We start from the raw sequence: 18,355 nt of genomic DNA on the forward strand, positions 1-18,355 counted from the left end.
ATCCAGGGCAGATAGCCTTAATTAAGGGCTTGATTATAATTGAGGGACAGCAGTGGGGAAGTACAAAGGACCATAAGCACTGGGGACTGAGCTAGGGTCCCTGAGAAAGAAACATTTAAGATAGGAGATGATTGTTTAGGCATTGGTGGGTGTCAGGAACAGAACACTCACATGGGGCCTGCAAGCGAGGAAGTCAGTGTTTTTACAGTGTACTGGGACTAGGGAGCGGAGAGGGAATAGGCGGGGCATGGGGAATGAGGCAAGGCCTTTAGGTGGGTTCAGGAATCCATGAAATGAGCTTGTCCTAAGTCAAAGGAGTCCTTGGTGACGTGACTTTCAAGCAGGGTGACATGATGTAGATTTTTTTTTAATTGTTTTTTATTTTATTGTGTACGTGTACCGTCAAATCAGATCTGACTGGTACAGGAGGAGATTTTCCCTCCTTCCCCGGCAGAGCATCTGGTGGATTTGAACTGTGGCCTCTGGGATTGTAGTTGCAGCTCCTTGCCACTAGGCCACCAAAGCTCCCCTTCGATGTAGATTTTTTTTAAAAAAAAAATAATAAAGATCAGTTAATGCAGTCAAAGTAATGACTAAAACCATAACTTACATAAAAAGTCATCTATTGGAACTGATACCATTTAGTTTATTATAGAAATTACAAAGACGTCCTTGAGCAGCATAGAGATGTGTTTACATGTTATTTTGGGGTGCTAGGTATTTGTGGAATTAAAAAAAAGAATCAGGCATTCTGTACTTGTTTTTAAATCTGTGGTGTTCTTCACATTTAACTCATGATAAATTGAAGCAATTTGTAAAAAGGACATGTGAACCTTACCGCTTTTGTGTTCGCTTTTTTATAAAATAAGATGGATTGAAGAGTTATATAGCATCTAAGTAAATAAGACTAGCAATTTTGTTACTATTTAAATGTTTCCAATCCTCTTAAATTGTTGAAAAGTCTACATATTTGAATGAAATGAGCATATTTTTTAAAGAAGAACACGAAGGCTTATAAGTAAAGAATGGAATTTAGGTAAACAAGAGTGAAAGAGGGGGAAGGGTGTGAAGAGGCAAGACATGCTGGTGGCTTTGGCCTGAATGGTGATAATGGAAGTAGAGAGGATTGTGCTGGAGTTACAGGTGCTTAGGGCTAAGCTGGGGATCAGATACAGGCCTGAATCAAATGACTGTATGCATAGAAGGGAACCTCCCAGGTGTCTGACCTGAGAGGATAGTGAGGTACCATTTATAGAGAGGGGAAAAATAATTTTGCCATGTGTATAGAAAGAGTGGGGTTCCCCTTTGAAACAGTGATGGATAAGCTTCCCTGAGGAATGCGCTGGCCCGGCTGTTGTCAGATACCACAGAACAGCTCCAACTCATTGTCGTTCTAAATATAAAAGGAGGAACTATCGCCCAGGCCTGCACCACCCTCACAGCTGTAGATACACCATTGAAGCCGGTGTGCTAACCCATCTCCCTGAGGGGCTTCCTCTTTCATTGGTCCTCTGCCAACTACATTGTCCTTCTCCAGGGACTCGTCCCTCCTGAGAACATACCCAAAATAGATGAGAGAAGGTCTTGCCATCCTCATTTCTGGCCAAACTTTTTCCTGTTTGCCATACAAAGGTAACTCGTGGTGGCTGTGATGCTAACCGCTGTGACACTGATGTGTCAAATATGACAATGATTACCCATGGTGGGCAGTGTTTGGTGGAGCTCCCCGAGTAAAATAAGCTTGGAAGCAGGAGTGGCATCCACTTCTGATATAGTTTGCCTCTGGAAACCCTATGAGCTTGGAGAAAGGATGAAAGTTATACAAGAGTTCAGGTCTTATGTTCATATTATACAAGAGTTCAGGTCTTATGTTCATAGTGTCGCTAGGAGTCATCTGTGACTCGACAGCACTTAAAAACAACAACAATCTTTGTCCAAAACAGAGTTGTTAGTTCTTCTGACTGTATATAGTCAGTGTTTCTTCACCAACACCACCATTCAATTGTGTCAATTCTTTGGTCTTCCTTTTAAGATTTCATTTTATTTGGATCCATAATAAATGTCCAGGGAAACAGCAGCCAAGGAATCAGATGATTTTTTGCAATGAACAAATCTTCTGCAAAAGACCTCTTTTTATGCACGCCCATGTTTGTTGTCGCTTTGTTCACAATAGCAAGGAGTTGGAAACAACCGAAGTGCCCATCAACAAACGAATGGATAGAGAAGCTGTGATATATTCACACAATGGAATACTACACTGCCTTGAAGAACAAGGAACTCATGCAATATTATTCAGAATGGGTGACCCTGGAGGACATTATGCTGAGCAAAGTATCTCAGTCACAGAAGGACAAATACTGCATGGTGCCACTGTTGTAAAACAGGACAGACATCGGGCTTGGGGCGAGATTGAGAAAGATGGATGGGATAAATAATGTATACTGCATTGAAACAGATGAAAGAGAAAACTGTTTAAAAGGGATACATGATTAGGTATTTTTGTCATGATGGGAATCCAGAGCGAAGGCTGCATAGTGGAGTGGACCTGGGGGCAGGGTTTGTAAAACAATGAAAGACTTTTTCTTTTACTTTTCCAAGAGGGGAGTGTACTGGGGTGGGGAGGGTTGGGAGGGGAGAAAAGTGCAACAATGAAAGAATGGAAATCCAAAGTCTCTGTACATTTTCATTGAAATTAATAATAAAAAAATTTTTAAAATAAGACCTCTTTTTAAAAAATAAAAGTAGATAAAGGACTTGTTAAAAAAGCATTTAATAGCTCACTGAGTTATAGAGATGGAAGAAAAGAAGACTTGGACTTGAGCAGATAGAAACAGGCTTCCAAATCACATCTCACAGTCTGTCTAGTAAGAAACCAACAGTTGTCCCATCAGGCATTGGGTGCTAATCTTTGGACCACCTTCACCTCTGCCCCAGAAACTTGATCTTGGAGCAACTCCGAGGTTCCGGCTACCATAAAGAAGGATCCGTACCATCTCTGTCTCTGGATGGTTGGCTTAGCCTGAGCTAAGGATGCCGCTCCAAAAATGAGTTCTTTAAAATCTTAAAACACTCAATGTTCAGCCCAGAGAGATGGTCAATTGCCAGTTCTTATCCTGGACCGAGGACAGAGCAGTGGTTGCTTCTGACCTTATGTCCTGGTAGGTACGTGTGCGCACACATTCGGGTATATGCACGTGTGATTGTATGTATATATGTGTGTGTGTACATATGTGTATGTGCATATGCATGTGGGTACCATGTGTGCAACAGAGCTGACTATACCTGTCACCCTGTCTCGAAAGAGAACTTCAATCCACTAGCCTAAGAGATAGTGTTCTGGTCCCAGATGCCAGTCTAATCCAGGCCATGGTCTTCACAATTACTTGCTATGCATCAGAGAGCTGGACAATGACTAAGGATGACAGAAGAAGAATCGATGCCTTCGCGTTGTGGTGCTGGAGAAGAGTCTTGAACATACCATGGACCACCAAGAAAACAAATAAGTCTGTCTTGGAGAGGATGAAATGAAGCATCTCCTTGAAAGCAAGGATTTTTAATCTCTGTCTCACATACTTTGGACATATGGCCAGGAGAGACCAGTGGAGGACAGCATGCTTGGAAGGGTGGAGGAGAGGAAGACCCAGATGAGATGGATTGATACAGTGACTGGGGCAGTGGGGTTTGGGGTGTCGGAATTAGTGAGACTGGCTCAGGACAGGGCAGGGTTCAGAGCTGCTGTACCTATGGTCGTTATGAGTCACAGGTGACTCAACAGAACATAATAGCAACAACCATGGGTTTGGTCCAGAGAGCAGAGAGGAGTAGAGTCCTGGTATGTCTGTGAGTGTGTTGAAAATAAACAGAACAAAAGTCTCACAAATCCAACAATTTCCACTGAACAATCTAGTGACCTTGGTCTTCTCGGCCTTCAGTTGTGGCACTGATATTACTGTCCCTTTCCAAATCACTCCACCACCGTGAACATAAACTCAATCTTCTCCTCTATCTCATGAACCATGGACCATCTCTGGTTTCTGTGACTTTGATATTGTAGAACCGAGATCATGCCACCTCTGTCCTGGTCTGACTTTACAGGAGCTCATCTTCCTCTCTTCTCTGTTCCAGAGTTAGGCAGATGCTTCCTGGCACGGTAGGGGAGGCGGGGTGGAGAAGGGTGGGGTGTGGGAGAGGGATGCGTGAGGACTGTGAGGCCACGTGTCAGGAAGGGGTCCCTCAGTGGTGGGCGGGATGGAGTGGGAGAGGACCACTGACTCAGAGGAGGAGTGAAAATAAGGGCAAGGGGCTGCTTCCTGTCCAGTGACCTGGGCTCAGAATGAGGCAGGGCCTTGCTGGGACCCCGGATGCGGAGGTGCTGCCCTCCTGCAGGTCTGGCTGTTGACTCGCTCCCTGTAACCTGCCGCTGTGGTCTGGGCTGGATGTCATGGTGATAATTCAACACTTGCTTTTCTTTCTCTGTAGACTTGCTAGTGTCTGACGTTTTAGCCCTCTGTACCCAGAAACTGTTATTTCCCATTGTGGGGTCCTGGACTTCCTTCTGTGTGTTCTGGGGGGGGGGGTCTCTGTGCACTTCCTCTGAGTTCCTGTGGCCCTGCTAGGTCTCCTCTGCCACCTTCCTCCTTTGTGAGCACAACTCTGCTGATGTAGGGGTTCATCAGAGGGAGGAGAGTGTGGGGATGTGGGTGAGCACCAGCTAGGATGCCTGTAGGGGTGGCGTCAGGGAGATAGGCTCCCCAGGAGCCTGGGGGAGAAGCTTGTGGGGACCCAATGAGGAAGAAGTGCTGGAAAGGCCAAGTGTTTGTTCATGCATGTTCAAGCTAATCCTACCACCCCAACACCCAAGAGTCCTGGGCACTGTCAGGGAACCCCACCCCACCCTCAGGAGAGAGCGGGAAGGAGCCCAGTGAAGAAATGCCTTGGGGCGTCCCTGGGACTTCATCAGGTCATCTCTCACTCCCCTGGGTGGGTCAGTTTGGGAGCCCCTCAGACTCTGACCTCTGCTTTGCCTTCCTCACCCACCCCTTTCCTTTCACAGCCGTCTGTACGTCTGGAATCTGCTTCAATGGTGGCCGCTGCCAGCCAGGCTCCACCCAGCTGTGCCTCTGTCCCCAAGGCTTCCGGGGTCCCCGCTGCCAGTATGGTGAGTGAGGCGTGGTCGGGGCACTCAGGGAGAGGGATGCAGACTGTAAGGCCCTGGCTGTGGCACAGTCAAGGGCAGAGAGGGTCAGGGGCTCAGGGGGCCTAGGGGACATGATGAGACTGGGGGACTCAATCGGGTCCAGCGGACAAAGTGTGACATGAGGATGGGGGGTGGGGATATGGCTGGGTCAGGAGACACAGAAGTTGACCATCTGGGCATAGTCTAGATTTGTGGGGGGTGTCCGTGCCTCCCACCCACTTCCTGCAAGCTTGGAGATTGTCAGAAGGAGGGTCACCCTAAAAGGGTCACTATTGCTCTGGATGCTGGGGGTTCCCACTGTCTTTTCTTTTTTAATTTTTATTATTATTATTTTGTGTGTGTACTGTCAAATCGAATCAGACTGTTACAGGAGGAGCTTGTCCCTCCTCCAGCAGAGTATCTGGTGGATTTGAGCTGTGAGCCTCTGGGATTGCAGTGCAGCTTCTTACCACTAGGCCACCAGAGCTCCTCCCACTGTCTTTTAGACAGACACCAGGCACAGGGTGGGACAGGGCTCTTTGGGATCCCCATGCAGCACTGCCCCCTTGATAGAGGCTGTCATTGACCTTGAAGTTGAGAATGGGGCCATCCTGGGATCCTCCACACCAGCTTTAAGCTTTGGGTTGTTCTACAGAAAAAGGGCTGCACGTGGGGGATGGGTAATAGGATTCTAGTGGAGGAAAGTGTGTGGATCTATGAAAAAGGAGTCTGGCCAGTCCTTTGAGAGATGAGGGGGTGTTCACTCCCCTCTCTGTGGGTTCCTTCTCTTCCCAAGTGTTTGCATTGAATGCAGAGTCTAAAGGCCCCTTTGGCGCCAGAACACAGGCCAGCCATCCGGGTGAAATGGGATCCTCTGAGCCGCTTCCGCTGCTTTGAAGTGGCTTCCGTGGGAGCGGTCAGGGCCTTCTTCCCAGGTGGACACCGCCGCTGGGGGACGGGAGGCGTACACTGTCGCTTTCTGTCTGCCCAGCAGGTGGCCAGGAAGTCTGGGAGTCCAGGATGGTTTGCACGTTTGGAAGGAGACCCCCTCCCACTTGCTGCTCTGATGGCTGAACAGAGGGTTCCCAAGGGGACCGACGGGTCTTGTGCACGGTTCTGAGAGGGCGCTGTCTCCCGGACGCTGACTGGTGGTGCTGATGGCTCCCAGCTTTTGCCGTCCGGAGCTCTGCTGAGCTCATCTCCAAGCTTGACTGTCAGGGCAAGTGGCTAGGGGTTCCTCATCCCGATGCTGTCCTGTGATACCTCACCTCCGAGACCAGCCAGGTCTCCTTGTGATTTAGACCAGCACAGGCCATGGAAGGGCTAGGGGGGCCCCCTGAGGGACAGAGGGGTTTGTGGTCAATGAAGCCTGGTGGGATTAGCCGGTCTGTCTGTTCTGTCACAAAGGAACCAACTTTGCCCGACTTCAGCTGCGTCAGAAAGACTGGCCTCGGCGGGGTGGGCTGGTGGCTCCCCAGCGGTGATGTTTGGGGGTTTCAGAGCAGTGCTGTGGCCGCAGGATCAGTAATACAGATGCTGCTGTGGCCACTGTTCCTGGAGAGGGAGGCCGGGAGGGGCCTCAGGAGTGGTGACTGTCCTGGGGAATTACTGGGTGGCATTTGCGCATACCCCAGGCCAGCCTTCTTCCAACCCACCCCGGCCTTGCTTACCACTCGCCTCCTGTCCTGTGGAATCCACCTACCTGGCTTGGTGCTGAGTCGATACCCTTCTCTCCACTTTCTCCCCGCTTCTCTCATTTCCCCTCCTCTCAGGAGACCCTGACACGTCCCTCTTGTGGGGGGAGGTCCATATCTTGTGGGAGGTTGTAGGGTGTTGGTAGTGACATGTGGGCAGAGCCTGGTGCTCTGCAGGGTCCAGGGCAGTGTGTGCAATTGGCCATCCGTCCAGGGTGCCTGGGGCAGGGCGGGGGCTGCGCACACATGCCTTCTCCTGTCTGCTCGGTGCTCTCTGGAGTCATCGGTCCCCACCTAGCTTCCAGCTCCCACTATTTCGTAAAAGCTCAGGATGAAGCCTGGACCCCACTCTGCCTGCATGTACTCACTGAGCCCCCATTTAACCTGCTGCATGGGGGACGACACTGAGGTCAGAGGTCAGGGCTGGTCACATGGTGGGTAGCAGCATGTGTCCTTGACCACACCCCTTGGCTGGTGGGAAGCAGTCAGGGAGGAAGGGCAGGCCCGATTAGGGCCCAGCCTTGACCTTCTTCACAGGGGGTGGTCAAGCCTGTGCCTGGCTCTCTGGGGGAGTGGGCTTCCTGGGAGGGCAGTGTGTCCTGCTGGGCACAGACGTGGCCTGCAGGGAGGGATAGAGACTGACTCCCCTTTGGGAACTGTCTCCTGGGGCAGGGGCTGGGCGCTTGCTTGGCCTCTGACCTCTGGGGACATCTGTGTGTCTCAAGTGCTGGTCCTCCACCTCCACCAGGCGCCGCCCTCTGCCTCCTGGAGGCCCAGCTCGGGCTCTGCAGACCTGAGGCTGAGCACAGCTGGGATTATTTAACCAACCCCCCAATTATAATTGATTCCAGTTTTGAAAATAAAAGTCACATTTTTTTCTGGCTCCCCGAAATCCTTTCATTTGAAGAGTAGGGGAGGGAAAAGGAACTGCTTGTTGATTGTGGAGAACAACGGAGGAGGGGGTGCCCCTAGGAAGCCCCCTGCTGCCCCCACCCTGCCTGCCCAGACCACCAGTCGGGCCTGGGTCTGCCGAGGTGGCTCTGGGGTCCCTCACCCCTCCTCCCCTGCCTCCTGGCTTTGTTCCCTGAGAGCTGTCTGCAGAGTGTTGGAGAAACGCTGAGCACAAAGCGGGCCTGTGTGGGCAGCAGGCAGGAGGTGGAGGGCAGGGCCTGGGGCCAGCCTGAAGCACAACTCTGCTCATCCCACCCCAGGCCCTGGTCCTGGCAGATGAACAAGACCCCAGGATCAGATGCTGTATTTGTCCAGGGTGGACTTCACCATCCTCCTTTGACATGGTTGAGATAGCCCACTTCCCTAGCTGTTCAATTTCAATAAAATTCCACAATGTTCTGTGGAGGTCCGAGAGGCTTAAAGTAGTAGGAAAGGGGTCAGGCAGGCAGGAGAGCTACTGTCAGACTAAGAAGAGCAGTGGCAGCATAAGGACATAGGGATGGTGGCAGCTGAGATAGCCTCTGTCCCTTGTTGTTGGTGTGGCTGCCACCTAGAAAAATTGGCGTGACATATCAATGTGCCTAAGCTTTGAGGAGTTTGCTCCCACCCGGCCCCTACCTCAATGTGTCTAGATTTGGGGCAGACCTCAGGATCATGCCTCTTTGCCTTGCAGGTCAGTACTGTGGAGGAGAAGGGAGTTCTAGGCCCCCCCTCTGCCTCTCACCGAGCCCTGGAGTTCTGTTGAAGCATCTTTTCTATCATCAGATTGGCCAGGACCACATAGTTTTTTCCCCTACATTGTGCCACTGAAGAAACTTGGGCAAAAGGCGCCCTCTTTGGACCCTAAAGCCTGCTGCCTGTCTTTGTTTCTCATGAAGAGTGGTGTTAAATCTTTAAGGGGGAAAAAATAGGGGTGGGGGAACTCACACTTAGGAACAACGTTGTTGGGTACCTTGCACAAGAAAAGAAAATGCAGGCAGTTCTGCACCACCCTCAGAACAATCGCTGCGTCTGAGCTCTTTGCTGGCTGCTGGGTGAGTCCAGCTCTTTCTTGCCGACCCTCCACCAAGCATGATGTTCTTCTCCAAAGACAGCCCCCTCCTGATAACATGTCCAAAGTATGTGAGGCACGGTCTCCCCATGCTCAGTTCTAAGGAACATTGTGTCTGCACTCCTTCCAAGACATATTGGTTCATTTTTTAAATTTTTTTTTTTTTTTTTTTGGCAAGCCATGATATAGTCGCTATTCTCAGCCAACACTATAATGAAACTGCATCAGTTCTCCTCTGGTCCTTCTTAGTCATTGTCTGTGCATGTGAAGTAATGAGTAGCATCGCCTGAGTCACATTTACCTTAGTCTTCAAGGTGACGTCTTTGCACTTTAAACACTTTGAAGAGGTCTTCGGCCGTCGAGTTGCCTCGTGCAGTATGTTGTCTGATTTCTTGCCAGCTGCTTCCAAGGATGTCGATTGGGGCTTCAAGTAAAATGAGATTCTTACCAACGTCAGTCTCTTCTTCATTTATCTTGATTTGTTTATTGGTCCAGCTGTGCATTTGTTTTCTTGGCTTTGAAGTATAACTCGTATTGAAGACTATAGTTCTATCTTCATCATTGTTATTGGGGACCACGGAAGCAGGACAGACTCCTGGCTGACCCTCCATGGGTTTTCAGAGGCAGCAAATTGCAGGGGATGAGATTGATCTTCCTTCTTCTTCAGAGTATCCAGGGGATTCGACCCACATGCCTTTGGGATGGTAGCACTGCTCCTTACCACTAGGCCACCACAGTTCCTTTTAAAAAGAGGGATGTCTGTCTGTGTTTCACTGACTATGCAAAGGCCTTTGACTTTTTTGTGTGGATCACAACAACCTGTGGCTGACTCTAAGAAGAATGGGAATCTCCAAACCCCTGATTGTGCTCATGTGAGAGCTATACTTGAACCAGGAAGCAGTCATAAGAAGAGAGTAAGGAAACACTGCATGGTTCAAAATTGGGGAAAAAGTACGTCATGGATGTGCTCTGTCTCCATACCTTTTCAATTTATATGCAGAATAGAGCATGCAAGAGTTTGGGCTTTATGAGGAAGATTGCAGCATAAGGGTTGGAGGGAGACTTATCAACAACCGATGTTATGCAGATAACACAACCCTGCTTGCTGAACCTGAGTAGCACCTGAGGCATTTGCTGCAGAAGGTCAGGATCGCAGCCTTCAATATGGGTTGAAACTCAACATCAACAAAATAAAGTTTTTCATCACTGGGCTAGCTGTCAGCAAATGATAGCTGGGGAGAAGATTGAGATTGTTAACAACTTCAGCTTGCTTGGTTCCACAATCAACAACACTTTTGGCACCAGCAGTCAGAAAATTAAAAGACTAGTTGCATTGGGAAAATCTGCTGTCAGGGAGCAGCGATATCAGTCTAGAGACTAAGGTGCACCTGATCAAAGCCGTAGTTCTCACAATTACTTGCTATGCATCAGAGAGCCGGGCAGTGACTAAGGATGACAGATGTAGGATCGATGCCCTTGAGTTGTGGTGCTGGAGAAAAGTATTAAATGTTCCATGGACTGCCAGGAGAACAGAAGGGTTTGTCCTGGAAAGAGTGAAACCCAAATTGCTCCTGGGAGGCAAGGATTTTGAAGCTCTGTCTGACTTCCTCTGGGCATGTTGCAGGAGGGACCAGTCCTTGGAGAAGGACATCGTGTGTGGAAGAATAAAGAGATAGTGCAAGAGAGGAAGACCCTGGATGAGATGGTTTAACACAGTAAATGGAGTAATGGGGTAGGTATGTCAGAGACAATAAGATTGGCTTAGGATATTGTGCATAGGGTCACTATGAGTTGCAGGCGACTTGACAGCACATAACAGCAACGTGCCAGGACTCTCCAGATCCGGTCAGTGCTGGGTGTTACGTGGGCCAGGTGGTTAGCTGGGGTTCCCCAGAGGAGGTAGGGGAGATGTGGGAGCAGAGGGAAGAGTGGTATAGACATGAGTAGTGAGGAAGCTGTTAATCTGATCCCAGGAGATCTGTGGGGACTGCTGGAGAAGGTCTGACTGGGCTCCTGAGTATCCTGGTGCCCGCTCTGAGCAGGGGCTGAGCCAGGAGGCTGCCAACCGGCTGGCTGGCAGGACTCAGGGGTTCCGCTGAGCCTCCACACTCAAGCCCCTCCCACTAGAGGCTTGGTTCTCACACCCCAGCAGGGAGTGGGTGGGCGAGGCCCTTGGGAAAGAGCTGGTGGGTACACTGTGGCTGTGCCGGGAAGCATAAGGCGGGCCCTCGGCTACCCTCACCCCCAGCCTGGGATCAAGGGCAGCTGTTTCTAAACTGGGATAATTTTGGACAGAGAGGAAGCTGCCTCCAGCTGCCCTTCAATGCTGCCCACTGTCCTGCAGTCCGGCCTGACCCCTCACCGAGGCCCAGATGCTAACAGTGGCTGCTGCTCTTGGCGGCTGGCCTGTGCCTGGTGGTCTTGGACTCTGGCCCCAGCCTGGCCCTCCTGCTGGAGAGGCTGCTGGAAGAGCGGGGACCAGGGCACCAGAATGTTCCTCCGGGCGCATGTGTGTGCTGTCAGGTCTGGAGGCTGCTGCAGCCGAGCCGGGCTCACAGAGGGCTGGTCAGAGCACCTCTGTGGTCCTGCCACCTGCTGTGGGATCCTGCTTGAGGCCTGCAGCCAAAATGGGCCCGGCCTTAGGCTCCTTGACTCCTATCCTTGTAGATGTGCCTCTCCTTTCTTGTCCTCTGATCTTGATCCTGGCTGTGGTGGTGTGTATTTTTTTAAGGTGAAGTTGCTGACAATTTCAATCTTTTCTAAGGCCCCCGGAATAGATGGTATACCAATTGACATATTTCAGCTAACAGATGCTGCCGTGGATGTGCTCACCAAGTTGTGCCAAGAAATCTGGAGAACAACCACTTGGCCAACTGACTGGAAGAGATCTATATTTGTTCCCATCCCAAAGAAGGGTGACCCAACTGAGTGTGGAAACTACAGAACGATCTCATTGATTTCACATGCAAGCAAGATTCTACCGAAGATTATCCAAAAACGACTGGAACAGCACATCAGCAGAGAACTGCCAGAAGTCCAGGCTGGGTTTAGAAGGGGTCATGGTACTAGGGATATTGTAGCTGATGTTAGCTGGATCTTAGCTGAAAGCAGAGAATACCAGAAGAATGTCTATCTGTGTTTCATTGATTATGCAAAGGCATTTGACTCCATGGATCATAACAAACTGTGGCTGACTCTGAGAAGAATGGGAATCCCAGAACATTTAATCGTGCTAATGCGAAACCTATACTTGGACCAAGAGGCAGTCGTCAGAACAGAGCAGGGCAACACTGCATGGTTCAAAATTGGGAAGGGTGTATGCCAGGGATGTATCCTGTCTCCATACCTTTTCAACCTGTATGCAGAGCAGATTATCCGAGAGGCTGGGCTCTATGAGGAGAAGCATGGTGTTAGGATTGGTGGACGATCTATCAACAATCTGCGTTATGCAGATGACACAACCCTGCTCGCTGAAACTGAGGAGGACCTCATGCACTTACTGCAGAGGGTCAAGGACTGCAGCCTTCAATATGGACTGAGGCTCAATGTCAAGAAGACAAAAATTCTCACCACTGGACCAATCGGTAGCATCAGGATGGATGGTGAAGAGATTGAGATTGTTCACAGCTTCGGTCTGCTTGGCTCCACGGTCAACACTCTTGGCACCAGTAGCCAGGAAATCAAAAAAACGTATTGCGATGGGAAAGTCTGCGGTTAGGGACCTCTCTAAAGTACTCAAGATCAACGGTGTCTCTCTGGAGACTAAGGTGCGCCTGATACAGGCCATGGTTTTTGCAATCACTTGTTATGCATCAGAGAGTTGGACAATGACTAGGGAGGATAGAAGGAGAATTGACGCCTTCGAGCTGTGGTGCTGGAGAAGAGTACTGAGTGTACCATGGACTGCCAAGAAAACAAACAGATTCATCGTAGAGAGGATTAAACCAGGCTGCTCCTTGGAGGCAAGGATTCTGGGGCTTCGCCTGACATACTTTGGACATGTTGTACCGAGAGACAGGTCTTTGGAGAGGGACATCATGCCGGACAGAGTAGAGGGACAGCGCAGGAGGGGAAGACCCTCTATGAGGTGGATTGATTCAGTGACTGGGGTAATCGGGATGGGTGTGTCAGAGGCAATGAGATTGGCACAGGATAGAGCAGGGTTTAGGGCTGTTGTACATAGGGTTGCTATGAGTCGCAAATGACTTGACAGCACATAACAACAACAACATGATGTTGCTTACTGGTTTAGTGGTGGGGATCTAGGTCTTTTTTTTAAATTAATTTTAATGAAAGTTTACAGAGACTTAGGGTTTCCATTCATTCTTGTTGCATTTTTCTCTCTCTCCATACCCCCCATCCCAATTTGCCCTTCTCTTTGAGTAGTAAAAGAAAAATTCTTTCATTTTTATACAATTCCTCCCCTCAAGTCCACTCCACTGTGCAGCCTTTGTTCTGGAATCGTGTCATGACAATAATACCTAACCATATATCCCTTTAAAACAGTTCTCTCCCTCATCTGTTTCAATGCAGTATTCATTATTTATCCCCTCTTTCTCAGTCTTTCCTCAACCCCTATGTCACAACCCCTATGTCAGCCCCATTTTACAACAGTGGCCCTATGCAGTATTTATCCTCTTGTGACTGAGATATTTCACTCAGCATAATGTCCTGCAGGGTCACCCATTTTGTATAATATTGCATGAGTTCCTTATTTTTCAATGCAGCGTAGTATTCCATTGTGTGACTATACCAGAGCTTCTTTATCCATTCATTTGTCGATGAGCACTTTGGTTGTTTATTGTGGCTTTGTTCACAATCTTGGCTGTGGTTTTATGCCCCCTACCCTGTACTCTGCACTTGACTTTGGCTTGGCTGAGCAGAAGGTTTCAGCCAACGTGATGTGACTAGGATAGAGGTGTGGGCATGGGGTACTATATGTCTGGTTTCAAGGAGGAGCCCTATATCTATATCCATGGGAATCGTGCAAGTCCAGTGATCCTATAAACTTGGATCAGACTCCAAATGTCTGGGGAGAATCCTGTTGAGCTGGGGAGGACTCACCAAACTCAGGAAGCATTTCATACAGTTGAGGAGGAGCCACTACCTTCAGGGAGGACTCCATACGTCCAGCGAAGATCCCACGTGTCCAGGGAGGAGTCAAAATGCCCGAGCAGGTCTCAGTGCACTTGAGGAGGACCCTGCATGCAGAGGGAGGACTCAGAACCCTTGGGGAAAGTCAAACACCTAAGGTGTCCCAGGATACCTGGAACCTGGAGGAAGAACACGCACACACCTGGGAGCCTGCCTCTCGGGCATCCCGGGCAGGGCGGCCTTGCTCTGGTGTTTTGCCGTCCCGTCCCTTGGGATTCTGCTCACACCTAATAGAGGTTTGGTTCCCACACCTGAGCAGTGAGCGGATGGGCAAGGTCCTTGGGAATGAACTCAGCTGATCTTCCAGGGGGTTTTCAGAAGCTGTAATTCACACAAGAAGAGATTGTCCATCTTTCTCCCTCAGAGCAGCTAGTGGATTTGAACCACCAGAGAAGCAGAGTCTTCGGGTTAGTAACACAACTCCCTACAGATGGTGCCACCAGCGATTCTACCCACCCCTTGCCTTTTTAGTGAGTTATCCTTGCTGAGGGGTGAACCTTGAGAGTAGGGGTCTGAGAGGAGCTGTGCTAGGTGCCTGAGGAGGGACTTGAAGGGGTTCCAGGACCAGCCTTCCCCACTGGGGCTCTGTAGATGGAGCCCCAGGTTTTCTCCCATAGAGCTGCTAGTGGATTTGAACCGCCGGAGAGACATCATCATGGGGTTAGCAGCGTGCCTGTCCAGTGAACGACGCCACCATTTGTTATGTGTGTTGAGTCTGAACCGACTCAGAGCTGATCCTCTTAGAAATCACCTGGCAGGAGAGTGTCCCTCTTTCTCCCAGGAAGCAACTGGTGGATTCAAACCACGTGCCTTTGGGTTGGCCGGAAACTCCTTACCACAGGGCTCCCTAGACTTCCCTAAAAGACTTCTTACTAGCAAGAAGCTGCACTGCAATCCCGAAGGCACACGGTTCGAGGCCACCAGCTTTCTCTGTGAGAGAAGAATGGACAAGCTCCTCTCATGGGATTAAACCACCTCTGAAAACATGCCGGAGGGTCAGCTATGGGTCGGTTCCAACTCAATGGTACACAACAACAACAATTATAAATTAGGGGATAAATTACCTGTAAAAATGGATAGATAACCTCTTCTCAAGAGATTATAGCCACCCAAAAACCTGCTGATGGGTCAGCTGTGAGTCGTCTGACTCGATGGCAGTGAGCTGAGTTGGATGTCTTCAAAGTTTGTCTACGCCATAGAATGTTTCACAACCTTTATGGCTGGGGTTTCTTAAGTTTCTCAAGAGACTGTCAATTGTTTTCCCAAAGTAGCTGCACCACTTTGTTGCTGCTAGAGAGGTGGTTCCAGCTCACAGGGACTCTGTGTAAACAGAACACTACAAGCTCTACGCCACCCTCCCGCCATTGCTCTGTGTGCATGGCCCTGGATGCAGTCCCTTCTTCCGCCCATTTCCATTCATCTTGCCTGTCTGCCTCTGTGTCTGCTTTGTGGGTTGGTATTTATCACGGCTGGTAGCACAGAGTTGTGTAAGAAACAGTGTTGGCCTCTGCTGACTGTTTCTCTCATGTGTCTGTCCAGGAAGTCTCCAACAATCACGTTCTGTGTGTTATCGAGTCAGTTTCAATTCATGGTGACACTCTCTCTAACAACAAAATGTTCCCCAGTCATCTTCAGACTTGATTTATCTGCGGCCATTGTGACCATTTGTCCTTTTAGATGTGGACTCTCCTCCAGCTCTCTCCTGGACAATACATTCTGCTTGTTGTTGTTGTTGTTATGGACCATCAAGTCAGAACAGAACCTTAGCTGACCCTCCAGCAGGTTTTCAGAGGCAGTTAATCACGCGGGAAGAGATTACCCAGACTTCTCCTGTGGATTGGCTAGTGGTTTAGAACCATCTGCCTTCGGGGTGGCAGTGCAGCTTCTTACCACTGGGTCACCAGAGCTCCCTATTCTGTTTAGATCTGTCAAATATTTGTGAAGTAGCCCACCAGGCATTTGAAAGTTGGACAGTGAAAAATGGAAGATCAAAGAATTGCTGTCTTTGAATTTGTGTTGGAGAAGAGTTCTGAGTATCCCATGGACATCCAAGAGAACAAGCAAATCTGTCTTGGAGAAAGTGCAACGAGAGACAAGAATGGTAGTAGTCTGTCTCACATACTTGGGGCGTGTTGTCAGGAGGACAGTCCTTGGAACACAACATCATGCTAGGAAAGGAGGAGGGTTGGAGAAAGAGAGGAAGACCCTCAGCAAATTGGATTGTCGTGATGGTGACGACGGGCGTATTGGAGATGAGGATGGCACAGGACGGGACGGGTTTCGGATGTGTGGGTCAGAGGGTCACTGAGTCACTGAAGAGCTGGCTCAATGGCATGTAACAGCAATGATAAGTTCGCCAGGCCTTTCTTTCTGATCTTTTCTTGGTCTGGAAGCTGCACTGTAACCTGCCCACCGTGGGTGACTGCTGGTATTTGAAATCCTGGCACAGCTTGCAGCCTCCGGGCAGCACACAGGCCGTTGCAGTGCAGTAAGCGGACAGATGGGGGTGCTAGACTGTTACTGCAGAATTTGATGTCCCTCTTTGGTCCTATTGACATTTGCTTCCATATTTTGAGGGACATGGACATTCGTGTGCTGTAAGGGGTACAGACCCAGGGAGAGGTCTGAGGGATGCTGACAGAACACCAACCCCATTGTCTCAGGACCTCAGGAAGAGCCTGAAGGGCCCTCAAGCTGGCATAGTGGGTGAGCATCATTAGGCTTTGGGAATCTGACTAGTCTGTGTTTTCTGTCAGTGCCAGTTTGACTCGCCTCTAACCCTGAGGCCAGGTCTTCCTGGGGCTCACCCATCCCTTCCCGTAGAGCTGGGGCCACCTCCTTTACTACCCTCACTTTTGGGGCTGCCCTCCGGTTCCCAGCTCCAAGGGAGTGTAGCCTCTTTTCTAGTTAATCAGAAATCCCTCCTAATCAGAGCTCCCCTCCCCTTGTCAGGCTCCCTTGAGAACTGCACCCAGGTCCCCAGACCTGCACCGCCCTTCGCACCTGGTCATTAGAGATGATGGTCAGGACACGAGGCTTTGCTGGGCAGCTCCTCCTCTGTGGGCGGTCATCTGGGGGGAGCTGGGCCAAGCCCAAGTGTGGGAAGTGTGTGAGATGGTGCCAGCTTCCTTCAGGGGTGCCTGGTGCCAGGCTGGACGGGGAGGTGGGGCCTGGTGAGTTCTGCTGCGGGAGCCTTGGGGATAACCAGGGCTTGGGGAGGTAGGGCAGGGCCAGGGCTCAGGGGCAAGGGGGGGGGGTTCCCCTGTCTCTTCAGCCCCCCTACAGTTATCAGACAATGTGACTGGTGTCTGCTTTGGAGAGGAGATGGTAGCTGGGGCTCTGATGCTGAGGACCCCACCTCCAAGTCCATGTGTCCCTTTGATGGGGGAGGATAAGGTGAGGTTTTTGCACAGTGGTCCTGGGGAGGAGAGCCCCTGGCACCTCACCCAGACCCAGAGGCCCCTCCTAGTCCCCCATCCTGTGTCTGGGCTGCCCTCGAGTCCAGCTCTGAGGATTTGGGTAATCAGAAAACCCAAACAGCAAGACCCCTCTCCCCTCAGGACTGCCAGAGCTGTCAGCGCCCCTCCCGGCTGGAGTGGTCAGGGCCAGGTCTTCAGCTTCTTCACCTAAACACAGTTCATTGGCATTGACCCCTCCTTGTGGAGGGGGGGTAGCCCTAAAACCTGCAGATGCCCTGGAGTTCTCTAGGGCCTTGTGCGTGGGACAGGGTAGGACTTTGAAGGTGGCACCTCAAACCTGGCCACCTCCCAGGCAGCAGGTTTGCTAGTTGATGAGAGGAGCCACTGGAATGATCCTCGGACTTGAGGTGTCTGTTAGCCCATCACTGTTCTGGGAGGGACACGTCCACCAGTGAGTCACTTGGTGACCATGTTCGTCCCCCTCCTAATCCCCACTCACAAAGCCTGCTCTGTCTTGCTCTGGGGAGGCCTGTGTCCTCCAGCTCCTGCACAATGGGGCAGTGTGGCCTCTCCTGGGGGCAGGCTCCAGACCCCTGGGTGTGGGGACTCAGTTCAGGGGGCTGTCAGTGACATTGTTGCAGCAGGGGACACTGAGAAGCAGACCCCCGGGCATGGGAATGTGACAGACCCCCCCCAGACTTCCTGATGGGGCACTGACTGAGTGGACAGCTTGATCCCCCATGTTTATGAGGAGGACCCTAACCCTCTTCAGAGAAGGCCAGGGTCTCCCCGCCTCTCCAGGGCTGCCCGTTCTCCTGGGAGGTCTCCTCCAGCAATTCTTATACCCCGAAGGCCTGGGCTTCAGCCTGCCCTGCAGCCTTGTTCCTGCTCCCCCGGGACCCCAGACCCC

The 18,355-nt window shown here is 50.5% G+C and overlaps 1 protein-coding gene across 1 annotated transcript in view; it reads left to right on the top strand.

The window, feature by feature from the left end:
* The window catches only part of MEGF6 (multiple EGF-like-domains 6), a 170,765-nt gene that overhangs the window by 26,825 nt on the left and 125,585 nt on the right, over nucleotides 1–18,355 (top strand). The window contains exon 4 of the mRNA XM_006885926.1: nucleotides 5,054–5,158. Within this exon, the coding sequence (XP_006885988.1) occupies nucleotides 5,054–5,158 (105 nt within the window). The remainder of the gene's footprint in view (nucleotides 1–5,053; nucleotides 5,159–18,355) is intronic.

Source organism: Elephantulus edwardii, unplaced genomic scaffold (genome assembly GCF_000299155.1).
Source record: "Elephantulus edwardii isolate Elephantulus edwardi_28Jun2011 unplaced genomic scaffold, EleEdw1.0 scaffold00045, whole genome shotgun sequence".
Classification (NCBI taxonomy): Eukaryota; Metazoa; Chordata; class Mammalia; order Macroscelidea; family Macroscelididae; genus Elephantulus; species Elephantulus edwardii.